Here is a 15,288-nt window from a genome sequence, read left to right as displayed (position 1 = left end):
CCTGAATTATTCTCTATGAAATGAACAATATATATTTCGGCTATCTATAAATAGATTAATCTCCTCCAAGACATAGAACTTCTTAGAATGACATTGGATAAGTAAAGAGCCAATCAGCTTCAGCGCTTACGCGGATTGGATAACGACAACCACAGACTTCCCCAGTAGGTCCTTTAAACAAACCTCGTGACAATTGGTTACTGGGCTGCTTGGCCATCTAAGTTTTAGTGAAGTTTAAAGCTTATGTATATTTTATTTAATGTGAAAATACTTTATACTCCAACTAAACCATTTGTGTGCACATTTTCGTCAAATTTGAAAACAACGACTGTGTTTGAGCGTCAAAAAGGCCAGCACGACATAGCCACGCCTCCAAGTTTTACAGAAACCAGTTTGAATTGAAATATTTTTTGTCATTCCTTTTGGTGACACTAGGGGTGAACGCGTGTAAATATAAATGTGCAATAATAAATGTAACGCTAAATAAAAGTTATCTTCCAAAATAAATTATTTCCCTTATAATCGATTAATTAGATATTTAAATATTTTTAACCTACTATTCAGTGTTGACTACACATAGCTCCTCTATAGTAATGCTCACGTAAATACGAAATATATGTCATATTTATTATCCTATAATACTGCCAGACGTAACTAGAGTGAGTACAGCGAGAACCCGCCAGAGTGTGATGAGGAGCTGCGCAGCAGATCGCTGTCCTGTTGTCTCAATAACATCGACTGCACAACTCAGAATACGATCGTTTACAGGCTGCATCGTCAAGATGCATATCAAGGACGAATCAGACCGGTGTTAGTGATGAAATGTTCCCCAGACTCAGTCCTCTAGTCGCTCACTATGAGCTGTTCATTTCCAGCTTTGGATTCGATAGAGCAGTGGCGTGTCAGTCCTGGACAGCTGGTGAGTGTCTGTCAGACAAAATCCGCTTTTTGGGCTCTGTCTGCATCCTATATAGGCATTAACAATTTAAGTGCTTCGTCATTTAATTCTGATGTTTGAATAAATTATTTATCAATATGATTATTTTATGACTTATTCTATTGTTTATCAATTAATATGTTGTTTTACAAACTGCATGCATGCATCAACAGGAAAAAAATGTATAGAATCTAAATGCACCAGATTATAAAAATATTTTTTATAGATATTTTGTCTAAATTAGTCAGTTTTGTGGTACGAATGGGGATTTTTCACTGCTAATTGTATTCCCATTCCATGCAGGTTTAATGTCATTTTGGCATCGCTGGTAAACAGATGATGAACAGCATACGGTACAAAGCAGCGACTGTCAGGTGGACCTGTTCTGTCGCGCACTGTGACCATGCACGTATGTGCCGCGTCCGGTTGCTGCTGCTGTGCTTGTGCGTGCTGGTGGCAATGACACTAACACTGGCAGTAGCACTATCTAACCACCAAACGACAGAGTATGATTTACCTCCCAAACCTCCTGACCTATTTAAAGACAAGGTAAGACTACAGACATTCAGTTGATAATGTCATTTCTTTTCTTGTGTGCACTTTCAGACATTTCTATATGTGTTTTAGAACATTTTTTAGGTGGTCCTGTTTGACTAGCCTCCAAAAACAGTATAACCAGATGATTAGTTTCTGGTCCAAGCCAAGGTTATACAAACTAATAGTCAGCTTAAAAACCACTTCCATGAAAAACATCTAACATCCATGGAATCTTTCTATTCCACAAACAGTGAAAACTGGTTATTTAGATTATTAAAATGATATTCACACTAAGAAAAACTGTTCTATTAGCAACTGTTTGTTTAAATGTTCTTTGCGGAACCCAAAAATTAATCTTCCCCTGTGAAAACCCTAATTTGGTAACCTTTATTTTAAAGAATGCAGATCAGATAGAAAATGTAAAAGTTTTTTCCAATTATCCAAATTTTACTCAAAAATTTATTTTATTTTACACTATACCCTTCCAAATTATTACATTTCCAGTTTTCCAATTTAGTTGCAAGGGTTAGTTACACCAAAAATTTAAATTCTGTCATTAATTATTCACCCTCATGTTGTTACAAACCTGTAAGATCTTCGTTCATCTTCGGAACACAAGGATTTTACTTTTGCTAAAATCCAAGAGCTCTCGAACCCTCCATAGACAGCATGGGTCCTTCTGCGTTCAATGTCCAGAAAGGTATCAAGAACATCTACAAAATATTCCATGTGACATCAGTGGTTTAGCTGTAATTTTGTTTGCGCACAAACAGTATTCTCAAAGCTTTGTAAAATTACGGATAAGCCACTGATGTCACATTAACTATTTTAACAATGTCCTTACTACGTTTCTGTGCCTTTACTGTGGTAGGGCCCTTGCTGCCTGTAGGGTCAGAAAGCTTTCGGAATTCATCAAAAATATTTTAATTTGTGTTTCGAAGCTGAACAAAGTGCTTACAGGTTTGGAATGACATAATTTTCATTTTTGGATGAACTATCCCTTTAAGGGGCGGGTCCTTTAAGGCTTGTCAGAAATCGCCCACTGTTATGATTGGCTAACGCCATTGCAAAGAAAACAGTATCTACGCCCCCTCCCTACTGCATGTGAGTGTTTTGATAACGTAATCAAAATAAAATGTATTTAAATATAATTTTCCAGACAAGAGTGTTATGAAATTATTTACTTACCGTTTGCGATGCAGATGCAGACAGATATAGTTCAGATTAATCTTTCAACAAATGTTTCTTTGTGAACTCTCCATGACACTGTGCCACATTTATAAAACAAAATGCTCCTATCAATTCTCAGACACAATCTAGGATGCCATTAAAAATAAACTATCCACTTCTGATATCTGTACAAAGACGCTGTTTAAACCAAGCACGTCAGAAATCTGCCAGATCTGTATACTTTATCCAATGTAGACAGAGATTGTTTTTCAATCTGCTTTTGACGTGACACTCGCGACATTATCCTGCCACCTCGGATCTAAACAAGCCGTTTTTGGAGCTTGATTAAATAAATGCTTTGTTTCTGATGAGCAGGACGTTTTAAGCTATGAAACTTGCAGGATGTTTTAATGGTACAAATACCTCTTATATGTCAAAAAATCAAGGCTAATTTGATTTGTAACTTTCACTTTCTATGTTTACCATCTTTAACCTTTCATAGCTGAATCACCAGCCAGGTAAACCCACTATTGCCCAAGTAAAGCGGCTCGTCTCACTGGTGAATTGGGATAGACTGTGGTATTCCCATCTGCGACCCATTCTTACCGAACGCCAACCAGGAAGTATTGGAAGTCGGAAAGTACGAAAAGTAAGACATGATCGATTTAGTATCAGCTTGGGTTTATTTCAGTCAAATCTCAGATCTTCCTAATTATCCTTTTCCCATTTTCTGTGAGACCAGCACATCTTTTCTCAACTAGATTCTCTTTCGGCGGGCTGGTCTGTAGAAGTGGACTCCTTCATCTCTGATACCCCTCGTGGCCCTGTTAGCTTCTCTAACGTCCTGGCTGTGTTAGACCCAATGGCTCCTCGCCGACTGCTTCTGGCTTGTCACTACGACTCCAAATTTATACCTTCAGATCCCAGTGAACCACAGAAGGTGTTTGTGGGTGCCAGTGATTCTGCCGTGCCTTGCGCTATGATGCTGGAACTGGTCACAGCTTTGGATCTACACCTCAAAAAGCACAAGCAGCTGGTAAGATAAAGTGTTACACCTCAATTTGAAGAAAACTGTTTTCAGAGGTCATATATAGTTATATATAGACAGTTCACCAAAAAATTCTGTCAGTAATTACTCACCTTTATTTCCTTCTAAACCTGTAAGACCTTCATTCATCTTTCAAACACAAGTTAAGATATTTGTATTGAAATCCAAGAGAACAGAAAGCTCTTGGATTTCATCAAAAATATCTTAATTTGTGTTCCGAAGGTGACCAAAGGTCTTATGGTTTTGATTCTGAACAACATCAGGGTGAGTAATTGATGACATAGCTTTCATTTTTGAGTTAGCTATCCCTTAAACAACTAAATTTGGAGACATATAGCATCCACAAGTGGCTCATGTCTCTGAGGCGGTCATTTAAGCTTTTTCTAGACTTCTGAATAGCCGCAGTGCTGTAGAATTCAGTTCTGTCAGTTTTGTTGTTTCGCTTGTAACAGAGCCAGGAGCTACAAAACACTGCATGACTGGAAGGGATTTTGATAAGAGAAGATCCTCGCAACCTACATAGAGTAGAAGCTGTAGAATACAAGATTTCTTGGTTTTCTCATCCTTGTGCACAGAATGAAGCAGGCTAGGTGGTAGGAAGATGGCTGTGATTTTAAATAAATATACATCCTTAGTAAACAGATTTCCGCAGCAACCACTCCAGGATTTAAATCATGATCGATTTTTGGGCTATTTGATTGGCTGTTCACATTTACACAGCAGATTTTCTTTATTTTCTGTGAAGACGTCCAGGGTGACTCTGCAGTTGGTCTTCTTTGACGGAGGAGAAGCTTTCGAGCAGTGGTCTCAGACAGACTCGCTATATGGGTCACGGCACCTTGCGGACTCCATGTCCCACATTCCTCACCCACCGGGTTCTGAACAAACCACACTGCTGAATGCTGTGGTAAGTCTGGATGTATTCTGTCATTAAATACTCACCTTTATATAATTTCAAACCCATAAGACCTTTGTTCATCTTCAGAACACAAATGAAGATATTTTTTGATGAAATCTGAGAGTTTTGTATAGACAGCAATGCAAATGACACATTCAAGGCCCAGAAAGGTAGTAAGGACATCCTTTCTGTCGAAATCTCCAGACATGTTTACAAAAACTGTTTTATGTACATCGTGTGTCTTCTTCTGCTTGTAAACAAGGCACAGCACATCCAGGATCTACATCTGAATGGGCGGGCGAATACTGACACGGAAGAGAAGAAATTGTTGAATAAAGTCATTACTTTTGTATTCTTTGTGCACAAAAAGTATTCTCCTAGCTTCATAACATTACGGTTGAACCACTGATGTCACATTAACTATTTTAACCATGTCCTTACTACCTTTTCTGGGCTATAAACAGAATTTTCTTTTTTGGGTGAACTATCCCTTTAAGTATTTGAGTTATAATGGCTGTTTGCAGGATCTCCTTGTTCTTTTGGACCTCATTGGTGCCCCTGATCCCATGTTTGTGAATCACTTTGAGAACACAGCTCGCTGGTTTGACCGCCTTATCGCTGCTGGTAAGACTGATTTGAATTTCCATTAATACTAAGGTATCCTGGTTAATCACTAATGGCCATAAAGACTCTTAAAACTAATGTTTGATCTGCAGTGGCTTAATTTAGAGTAGACAAACTACCAGTCACTTACTGTAAAAGGAAGTACCATATATTGAGTTGTCTTTTGTGCACAGTATATGCAGCATGTGAAATGAACACCCACCAACTTACCAAATGCAGTTGAAAATCATATATGAACTCACTAGAACTCAAGATAATAAATGATTCTTCTTAATGGATGCCAGTGGAGGAGAGGCTTCAATATTCTGACTTGAATTGATGATAGATATGATCAAATGTACAAAAGTAACATAGCTACATAGCAACAGCAAACAGTCTCATGTCATGTCTCAAAAGGTCAGTCAGGGTAAAACTGTTAGGGCATTGAATACACATTCTCAAAATGATTAATAATTATATAAATATAATAAGACATATTCGTAATACAGTTAATAATGCATAATCTTAGATATAAATATGCAAATTCTTGTTAATTCCATAACGTTGACACATCAATACACATTAATAGAAAAAAAATAATGGTTGAATTTATAAAAATGACCCTGTTCAAAAGTTTACATACATTTGATTCTTAATACTGTGTTGTTACCTGAATGATCCAGTGCTGTTTGTTTTTTTTTGTTTAGTGATAGTTGTTCATGAGTCCCTTGAACAGTTAAACTGCCTGCCTTCAGATCCTTCAGGTTTCACAAATTTGTTTTTTCAGCATTTTTGTGTATTTGAACCCTTTCCAGCAACGACTGTATGATTTTGAGATCCATATTTTCACACTGAGGACATCTGAGGGACTCAGCTATTACAGAATGTTCAAACAATGGAAAAACAATGCATTAAGAGCCGGGGGTGAAGACTTTTTGAATTTGAATATCATGGTGAATCGACCTTATTTTGTCCTCTAGGAAACATATAAGTATCTTCTGTAAGTTCTGAAGGGCAGCACTAAATAATAAAAAAAAATATTTAGGCAAAATAAGAAAAATGTACACATCTTTATTCTGTTCAAAAGTTTTCACGCCCTGGCTCTAAATGCATAGTTTTCTTTCACAAGCATCAGTGAGTGTTTGAACCTTCTGCAATAGTTGCATATGAGTCCCTCAGTTGTCCTCAGTGTGAAAAGATAGATCTAAAAATAATACAGTCATTGTTGAAAAGGGTTCAAATACACAAAAATGCTGAAAAACCAAAGAATTTGTGGGATCTGAAGGATTTTTCTGAAAAACAGCGGACAGTTTAACTGTTCAGGACAAACATGGGACTCATGAACAACTATCACTAAACAAAAAATAATAATAAATAACAACTGAATCATTCAGGTAACAACACAGTATTAAGAATCAAGTGTGTGTAAACTTTTGAACTGGGTAATTTTTTATAAATTCAACAATTATTTTCTCTTGTGGACTATTTTTAAATGTCTTTTATGTGAAATATCTTAATTCAGGTCAGTGCTAAATAAAAAACAACATGCGTTTTGTATGATCCCTCTTATTTTAGTAAAATAATTAACATTTGGAGATTCTGCAAGGCGTATGTTTGTTTTGACCTCAACTGTATATTTCGAAATGAGAGAAATAGACATAAACACAATGATAGGCAGTTTCTATCCATTCTCTGATTCAACAAATTATATTTCCACATTTTCTAAAAGAGAAGAGACTTCATAATTTAGGGCTCCTGGCTTCCCATCCCAAAGAGCTGACCTATTTTGTGAAGGATGTGAATATGGGACCAGTTGAAGATGATCATATTCCTTTTCTTCAGAGAGGTTAGAGCATAGATCAATTTGACAAGCAAAAATATGTCTTCTTAATCTTGTTATAATTCATTTTTTTTTCTCGTTGACTGCAGGAGTTCCAGTGCTGCACATAATCGCTACGCCATTCCCTTCGTTCCTACACACAATGGAGGACACAGCGAACAAGATTCACAGTCACACTGTGGAGAATCTCACCAAAGTCCTTGTGGTCTTCCTGGCTGAGTATCTGCGGCTCTAGGATGCTATAAGATTACATCCAACCACATCCGTCGTGGATCAGTTTATACCTCAGCTGCACTGCTTTAGGATATATAATATCAGTAATTGTTCTCAGAGAGGCATAACGTACTGTATATTCTCAGGCTGCCATCCTACATCCTGACATATGCTTACCTTTGGACGTGCCTTCAGATAGTTTTGCTATCTAGTAATGCACTGTATAGACAAAATAATATTATTATCTGTGCCAAAAAAGGTTTACATACGTTTAATCATCTATTCAATAACTGTGCAATAAAATCAATAGAATGCAAAGTAGATACTTCAAGCTCAGGAATGGATGTGAACCTGATGCTATTTAAGAGGTTATTAAACTATGCACTACAATGAAACACTATAATGTTACAACAGTTCTGATAAACTTCTGTATTTAATCTCGCAATACTTTTCTCAAATAAGCAGTCTGTAATCTCTAGTAGCTAAATGTTCAATCATCCGTTAGTCTAGAATCTAGATTATATAATTTTCTAATAGAGACCGAAACTCCTACTAAAGTGGCAAAAAATTCTGACTTGAGACTTGACTAGATTGGTAAGCAAATGACTTGAGACTTTTACGAATCAGAAACTCTTTAGATCTACAAAGACATTCACACCCATTAAAGTGAATACTAATTTCTTAGTGGGCATTACAGAAAAATATACTTTCTTTATCGATAATCATTATTTAATGTCCAAGAAAATCCCTCAAAAATTAATTTGTAATTAGAATACACTACCAGTTGCAACTTTGAATGTCTTTTAAAAAAGTCTTTTCTGCTCACCAAGCCTGCATTTATTTGATCCAAAGTAGAGGAAAAATATTTTTACTATTTAAAATAACTGCTTTTCTGTTTGAATACATTTTATGTTTGAATACATTTTAAAATGTCATTTATTTTTGTGATTTCAAAGCTGATTTTTTAGCATATTTACTCCACTCACATGATCCTTCAGAAATCATTCTAATATTTTGATTTACTGCTAAAAAAAAAACATTTGAATTGAACATTTTAGGTTTCAAGAAATCTTTTGTAACATTATAAATGTCTTTATCATCACTTTTGATCAATTTAAAGCATCCTTGCTAAATAAAGGTATATATTTCTATAATTTCTAGATATAAAATATATACTGACTCCAGCTTTTGAGTGGCATCGTTTAAAATGTTACAAAAGCTTTTTCTTTCAGATAAATGCTGATCTTTGCCTTTTTCTATTCATCAAAGAATCCTAAAAAAACATGCGCAACTGTTTTTAATATTGATAATAACAGTAAAATGTTTCTTGAACAGCAACTGAGCATATTAGAATGATTTCTGAAGGATCATGTGAGACTGAAAACTGAAGTAATGATGCTAAAAATGTAGTTTGATCGCAGAAATAAATTACATTTTAAAATATATTCAAATACAAAGCAGTTATTTTAAACGGTAAAAATATTTCACAATATTACAGCTTGGTGAGCAGGAGAGATTTTTTATTTTTTTTAAACATAAAAAATATTAATGTTCAAAAACTTTTGAACGGTAGTGTATATAAATTCTACTACAGAAAACGCATTTGAGACTTGACTTTGACTCATAAAAAAAGACATAGACCTAAAACTTGACCTTCAAAGACTTGACTCTTTAACTTCTGAGGAAAGACTTGAGACTTGCGTCAGTGACTTGAATGTGTTAATATGTCTGTTTTTTGATGTAATACCGAATATAAAATGTATGTATTTTTCATTTGAAGATATAATATGAACGGATCTTATAGTCTATGTCTAAATAAAGGAGAAATATTGAGTCTTGTCGACCTTGTCTTGTGTGTTGCTATTCAGCCTGGCCAGTAGGTGGAAGTGTGTCAGGCGCTTGCAGCGTCTCATGACGTCAGCACCAGCTAAAAACACAGGTCATTTCGGGAACTTCAGTTGCAGACAGTTTATATGACTGTGCTGTCATTGTCAAGACGTTATATAACATAGCGCAAATAACAAACCACTATGATGAGTCTTGGTGTTATACGAGTTACAAATGGCATCGCGCTGTGACTGACAAGGTAAGTTAGGTTGTTGCTGCCAATATTTTTCAGTCAGTTCCTGTATGTTACTTTGACATGTGCTGTATAAGGGTGCTTGACTTGAAATTTTAAGAAGTTTTAGCCCTGTCAAGTAGTGTGGCATGGCGTAAATCCAAAACGATTTAAATATCAAGTTTTCCAAGTCTAGAGAAAATGTTTGTAACGTTATATTGTAAAATCTTTCTTACGCAACTGTTTGTGACCCACAAATAAGATAATTTGATAAAATAATTTTTCTAAATTGAAATGTATACATAATCTTAAAGCTTAATAAATAAGCTTCCCATTGATGTATGATGTACAACTATTAGAAAATCTGGAATCTGAGGGTGCAGAAAAAGCTAAATATTGAGAAAATCGCCTTCAAAGTTATCCAAATGAAGTTCTTAGCAATGCCTATTACTAATCAAAAAATGAGGTTTTGATATATTTACGGTAGGAAATTTACAAAATATCTTAATGGAACATTAATGTCCTAATGATTTTTGGCATACATGAAAAACCGATCATTTTGACCTACAGTCAAATATGGGCAAAGAAGGCTGTAAAAATAAACCTGTATTGTTTCTCCTTTAGCTCTTTTAGTCAAAAATTCAGCAAAATTCAAACATTTCATTAAAGTTAAACAATTTAAAGTGAGGTGGAATATAACTTTATGAAAAAATGTTTTTCTCTAATACACCCTGGTCACAATTATTGGCACCCTTAGAAATTCTTAGTAAATTATCTCCTAAATATATTTCCATTGAAATTTCCAATTTCTTAGCACACCAAGGTGACTGGAAACATGATGTTGTCCAGTCATGATGTCTTGGTGCACAGATGAATAAATATTAGTAACACAAAGCCCCAAACAACCTAATCATTCATTACAATTGGTAAAACCAAAGAATATACTTCTGATGTACAGCAAAAGATTGTTGATCTTTACACAATACAAAGTGGCTTTAAGAAAATACTTAAAACATTAAATATTCTCATTTCCAACATCAGGGTAATAATGAAGAAGTTTTAATGGACTGGAGATGTTAAAAATCTGCTTGAAACATGATGTGTGTCAATATTGTCTTAATGTGCAGCAAAGAGAACAATTTAAGTGGCCAAATACTCTTCAAATATCACAGATGGAAAATTGCAGAAATCAGTTGAATTTTAGTGTCAGAAAAAAATATAAAAAATAAAGGAAAACTGCACCTCCATCACAACAAGTCATTTCAGACACTGTTCAAGAAACAAATCATCTGCTCTCATGCAAAAACAAACTGCACCATATTAATTTACCATACTGGAACTTCAGCCAGGATTGGCTTTTATTGCCATATGAAATGAGAATTTTCTTTTTTGGAGCTAGAACACATTAAAGGTTTGGTGCACACAGGGATAAAAAGTGCCCCATGTCCACATTTAAATATATCACCAGATGTTCTTTTTTGTGGACCTAATTTTACACCAAAGGTCCTAGACATCTTGTTCAGATACTGTACATGCCATCATGTTTTATATCAAATACCAACAGATAAAAAAGGTAAAACTGACTTGCTCAGTTAGAAATATTATATTGGGTCATGGTTAGATCTTCCATCACCACATTGATTCAAAACAAACATCAAAATCAACACAAAAACTGGTCACTGAACACAAAATCAAGATTCTGCCATAACCATCCCAATTCCCTGACCTGAATCCTGTGGAAAATGAGTGGGATAAACTGAAGAAGAGTGAGCACCAACATTTGAAGGATCTGGAGAAATTCTGTATGGAGGAATAGTCTAAAATCACTTGCCATATATTCTCAAACCTCATCAGGCATGAAGGGGGAAAAAATCAGAGCTGTTTTTCATGCAAATGGAAGTTGCAGAAAGTTTTGAATACAAGGGTGCCAACAATTATGGCCAGGGTGTATTAGAGAAAACCATTTATTTTATAATATTATATTCCCCCCACTAAAAATTGTGTATTTTTAATGAAATGTTTGAATTTTGCAGATTTTTTTGACTAAAGATCAACAGAAGAAACAACGCAGATTTATTTTTACAGCCTTCTTTGCCCATATTTACCAAGGGTGCCAACAATTTTGTCCATGACTGTACATATTGTACTGTTGGCCATTGCTACAATGTCACTTTAGTCAGCTTACGTTTTAACTAATAGATATCACACTTCCTCAAAAATGTAAACGTCGGATAAAGCCAGGTTAAAAATTCTTGTCTTATTCTGTTGACATTAGAGTTAAAGGTTATTGCAGGTGGTATTTTGAATACCCCTTTCATTGCTCCATAAATCTTAAAATGCTGTCATTTTCATCATGTTTTAAAAATGAATTGCCTTATAAAATCATTTTAATGATATATGAAACCTTCAGAATGTTGATAGGAATAAAACTATAAAGTCTAGTTTATGTAAGGGCTGTTAAAGTGGAGATTTCTGGCTCAGTGCATGAGGAAAAAGAATAATTTTGGGAAAATGCCTTTGTGTGGACGCATATTGTATAATATCCAAGGTACGCATTTTTAGTAATTGTCCAGTTAATTCTGAAATTGTATTTTCAGAAAGTTTTGGAATATTTATTCTCTTCTCAAATTTGTCACGACTGTCACAGTAATAATAATGTAATTAGAAGGGTTATATTGACCTATTTAGATTTTTTTTTTTAGAGGTAAATCAATAACAATTATTTGTAACAAAATGTCAAGTGTAATTTATGTGATTTGTTGTATTTTGAATTCAGTTTTTCTTCGTAAAAAGCAAAAAGTTGATCATACTGGTTTCAAAGTTAAGGATTCAATAGTTTGAATATATATTGAACCAAACACTATCATAACATCTTAGCTGGCAATTTAATATACTTTATGTTTGACAAAACATCCCATGTTTCGGTAGTGATAGTAATGCTTTTGTAGCGATCACATTACAGGGTTTTAACTTACTAAAACATACTAAAATAGAAGTAGATGCATAGCTGTACTAAGATTTTGTTTATTTCCCCCGTTATTTATCCTTAAGTTACTACTGAAACATGTCAGCATTGTTTTAGTAGTGACAAAAGAATAAATAATGGAGGAAATAAACAAACAAAACAATTTGGTAGTGATAATTTTATGGAATAACACCCAAAAAGACAAAGATGTTAAAGTTACACACAGACTTTTGAACACATTTAACTCAAAATGATGGGGCCTATCTACTCAGCATGTAACTATGAGAGAGAGGGACATAGAAGAATATTAGAATATTTTCTAATGATAAATGTAGGGGTGTAGTTAAAATCAGTCTCAGCCAATGGACTAAAATATACACTGTTTTGGTAGTGACATGATAAGCAGGACATTTTTTTACATTAAGTTTCATAATTTGCAAAGAAGATATAAAATATTTTTATATTCACTTTTTAAAAATAAATGATGATTTTATATATATATTAAGCTTACTGATATTTTTGAAAAAAATAAAATCCATGTAGTCTCTTTAACTAATTACATTTTCTGATCTTTGAAACCTAGTTCAATGCGTTTACTACTTCTCTTCGCAGGCTGAGGAAAGCACTGTCTTCCCTGTCAAGACTGCTGTGAGTTTATGATCCAGCACACTATGGCACGCCATAGCAAACTCCAGAAACAGGTCTTATCCCTGTATCGGCAGTTTCTGCGTGCGGCTCAGGACAAGCCGGGCTTTATACCGAGAATACGTGATGATTTCCGTGCCAACGCTGCCATCAAGAAGACTGACGTCATGCACATAGAATATCTTTATCGCCGAGGCCAACGGCAACTCGAACTGCTTAAAGATGTAAACACTAAACAACTTGGATCATTCAGCAAGTCAAAAGAGGACAGTTGACCACTCATAGCAACATATATTATCATTACTGTATTCAAATATGTTACAAAATGTGACTTGCAAAGAACAAAAACCCATAAATACATATTGTTTTCTGAGAAATCACCTCAATGGCTTCAGTTATTTAAATGGAAAGACCAATGAGACTTTCAGTCTTCTCTGGGAAACTTGGAAGAATGTTGTTTATGCACATTTTTTGCTGCTCGTATTTAGCTTTTTTAAGTCAGTCTACTAGATGTATTATGTACTGTTAAAGTCAATATAATGACGTGTTTTAAAGATCAAATGATTCAACACAACTGGTTAGTGGTTATTTATTTTTTTGTCCCCTAATATAATGCCTGTTGAAATACTAGCTGATGTGTTGCCAGTTGTTATACGGTCTTTGGGTTTACTTTGTGGTCAAATTATAGAAGTAGAAAATAATGTGAAATTTGTCCTATTGTGCTAAAATGGTTGCACAAAACATTTATGAATATGTAAACAAATGAAAAATGTCTTTTTCAGTCTGAATTTATAGTTATACCCTATAGCAAAATGGTTACAGTTGAGGTCAAATATTTACACACACCTGGCAGAATCTGCAAAATGTTATTTATTTTAGCAAAATAACAGGGATCATACAAAATGCATGTTATTTTTTATTTAGCACTAACCTGAATAAGATATGTCACATAAAGAATGGTTTACATGTAGTCCACAAGAGAAAATAATAGTTGAATTTATAAAAATGACCCTGTTCAAAAGTTTACATACACTTGATTCTTAATACTGTGTTGTTACCTCAATGATCCACAGCTGTGTGTGTGTGTTTTTTTTTTAGTTTGATAGTTGTTCATGAGTCGCTTGTTGGTACTGAAAAGTTAAACTGCCTGAAATTTTTCTGAAAAATCCTTCAGGTACCACTTTTTTTTCCCCCCACATTTTTATGATTTTGAGATCAATCTTTTCACACTGAGGACAACTGAGGGACTCATGTGTAACTATTACAGAAGGTTCAAATGCTCACTGATGTTCCAGAAGGAAAAATGATGCATAAGAGCTGGGGGTGAAAACTTTTGAACAGAATGAGGATGTGTACATTTTTTTTTTCATTTTGCCTAAATATCATTTTTTTTATACTTAGTATTCCCCTTCAGACGCTACAGAAGATACTTACATGTTTCCTAGAAGACCCCAATCTTCAAGTTCAAAATTTTCACCCCTCATATCTCTAAATGCATCGCCAAATGTTTTATACATAAATACATTTTTAAAAAATACAATCTTGCATTTTCTAACAGGAATTTGTCTTCTTAACTTTATTTAGCATTATTATTTGTAGTTTTTATGTTTTTTTATGTATTGGATATGTTAATATTGTATTACGTTTTGTGTTTAATTAAGGTTTGTTTTTTATAATAAAAAAAAAAATCTTAAAGTAATGACTTGCCCGTCCGAAAGCGGGCGCCATTACGAAATGAAATCTGATTTCTTTAGAGGAAGAAGAACAAGTTGTGTAAACAGGAAGATCATTTCAGTGGTGTAGCAGAAGCAAACAACGAAATATTAGCGTTTTATAGTTTACTATTTAAAATTAATCTCGTACAATAGGACTACGTATTAAATTTGTTCATCAGAAAAAGAAAAAAGTATGGCGGAGGCAAACGGGATGACAGACGGCCAGTTGATTCAGCAGGTTGGGGTCAAATGTTAATCCTCTCAGTTTAAACATAAAATATTAGTTCAGCTCCATTCATTCGTTTATCCATTTTAAAAGCGTATTTGAATTTGTTCTGTCATATGTTAATGGATATTTAAGACTAAAGAAAGTCACCATAATGTTTTACTATGGCTAATGGTTATGGTTGGTATTTTGCGTTCTTATCAAAATTGTCTTGTGTCCCGGTTGCAGTTGGCTCTTCTGGGCTGGCTGAAGACGGACAGTGTTCAGTGTAAAGAGCTGCTCACTGCGGTCACTGGGATGCAGGTGGCCCGTGAGGTTCTGGACAGACTTACTGGGCAAAGACAAATAGATGCTTACAGGGTAAGATGGGTCTGTTTTTTTTTTTTTTTTTGACTTTACTAAAAGTATTGTGGTTGTACCGCACAGTGGCCC

At 34.6% G+C, this 15,288-nt stretch overlaps 2 protein-coding genes across 3 annotated transcripts; both read left to right on the top strand.

The window, feature by feature from the left end:
- The first annotated feature begins 697 nt into the window (after positions 1 to 697).
- On the top strand, positions 698 to 8,741 carry qpctlb (glutaminyl-peptide cyclotransferase-like b). Of its 2 annotated transcripts, XM_073824557.1 has the most exons (8): positions 698 to 919; positions 1,241 to 1,486; positions 3,147 to 3,293; positions 3,387 to 3,680; positions 4,438 to 4,599; positions 5,115 to 5,214; positions 6,923 to 7,039; positions 7,123 to 8,741. In XM_073824557.1, exons 2-8 carry the CDS (start codon positions 1,274 to 1,276, stop codon positions 7,266 to 7,268), a joined length of 1,179 nt encoding a protein of 392 aa, XP_073680658.1. In that variant the 5' UTR covers positions 698 to 919; positions 1,241 to 1,273; the 3' UTR covers positions 7,269 to 8,741. The 2 variants fall into 2 exon arrangements, with proteins under 2 accessions (XP_073680658.1, XP_073680659.1); XM_073824558.1 differs by lacking the exon at positions 6,923 to 7,039.
- Positions 8,742 to 9,184: 443 nt separating this feature from the next.
- sdhaf1 (succinate dehydrogenase complex assembly factor 1) lies at positions 9,185 to 13,941 on the top strand. The gene is made up of 2 exons (XM_073824559.1): positions 9,185 to 9,332; positions 12,883 to 13,941. The coding sequence occupies exon 2, from the start codon at positions 12,927 to 12,929 to the stop codon at positions 13,188 to 13,190; it is 264 nt and encodes an 87-aa protein (XP_073680660.1). The 5' UTR covers positions 9,185 to 9,332; positions 12,883 to 12,926; the 3' UTR covers positions 13,191 to 13,941.
- Positions 13,942 to 15,288: the final 1,347 nt, after the last annotated feature.

The sequence above is a fragment of the Garra rufa genome, chromosome 19, assembly GCF_049309525.1.
Source record: "Garra rufa chromosome 19, GarRuf1.0, whole genome shotgun sequence".
NCBI classification, from domain to species: domain Eukaryota; kingdom Metazoa; phylum Chordata; class Actinopteri; order Cypriniformes; family Cyprinidae; genus Garra; species Garra rufa.
This window is presented reverse-complemented; position numbering and strand designations above follow the sequence as displayed.

Bases quoted from the DNA above. Each gene is read 5' to 3' on its own strand.
- qpctlb (XM_073824557.1), top strand. From the start codon at position 1,274: ATGATGAACAGCATACGGTACAAAGCAGCGACTGTCAGGTGGACCTGT. The intron at 3,681-4,437 runs GTAAGATAAAGT...TTTTCTGTGAAG, and splicing joins TCAAAAAGCACAAGCAGCTG to ACGTCCAGGGTGACTCTGCA. The intron at 7,040-7,122 runs GTTAGAGCATAG...CGTTGACTGCAG, and splicing joins TATTCCTTTTCTTCAGAGAG to GAGTTCCAGTGCTGCACATA.
- sdhaf1 (XM_073824559.1), top strand. From the start codon at position 12,927: ATGATCCAGCACACTATGGCACGCCATAGCAAACTCCAGAAACAGGTC.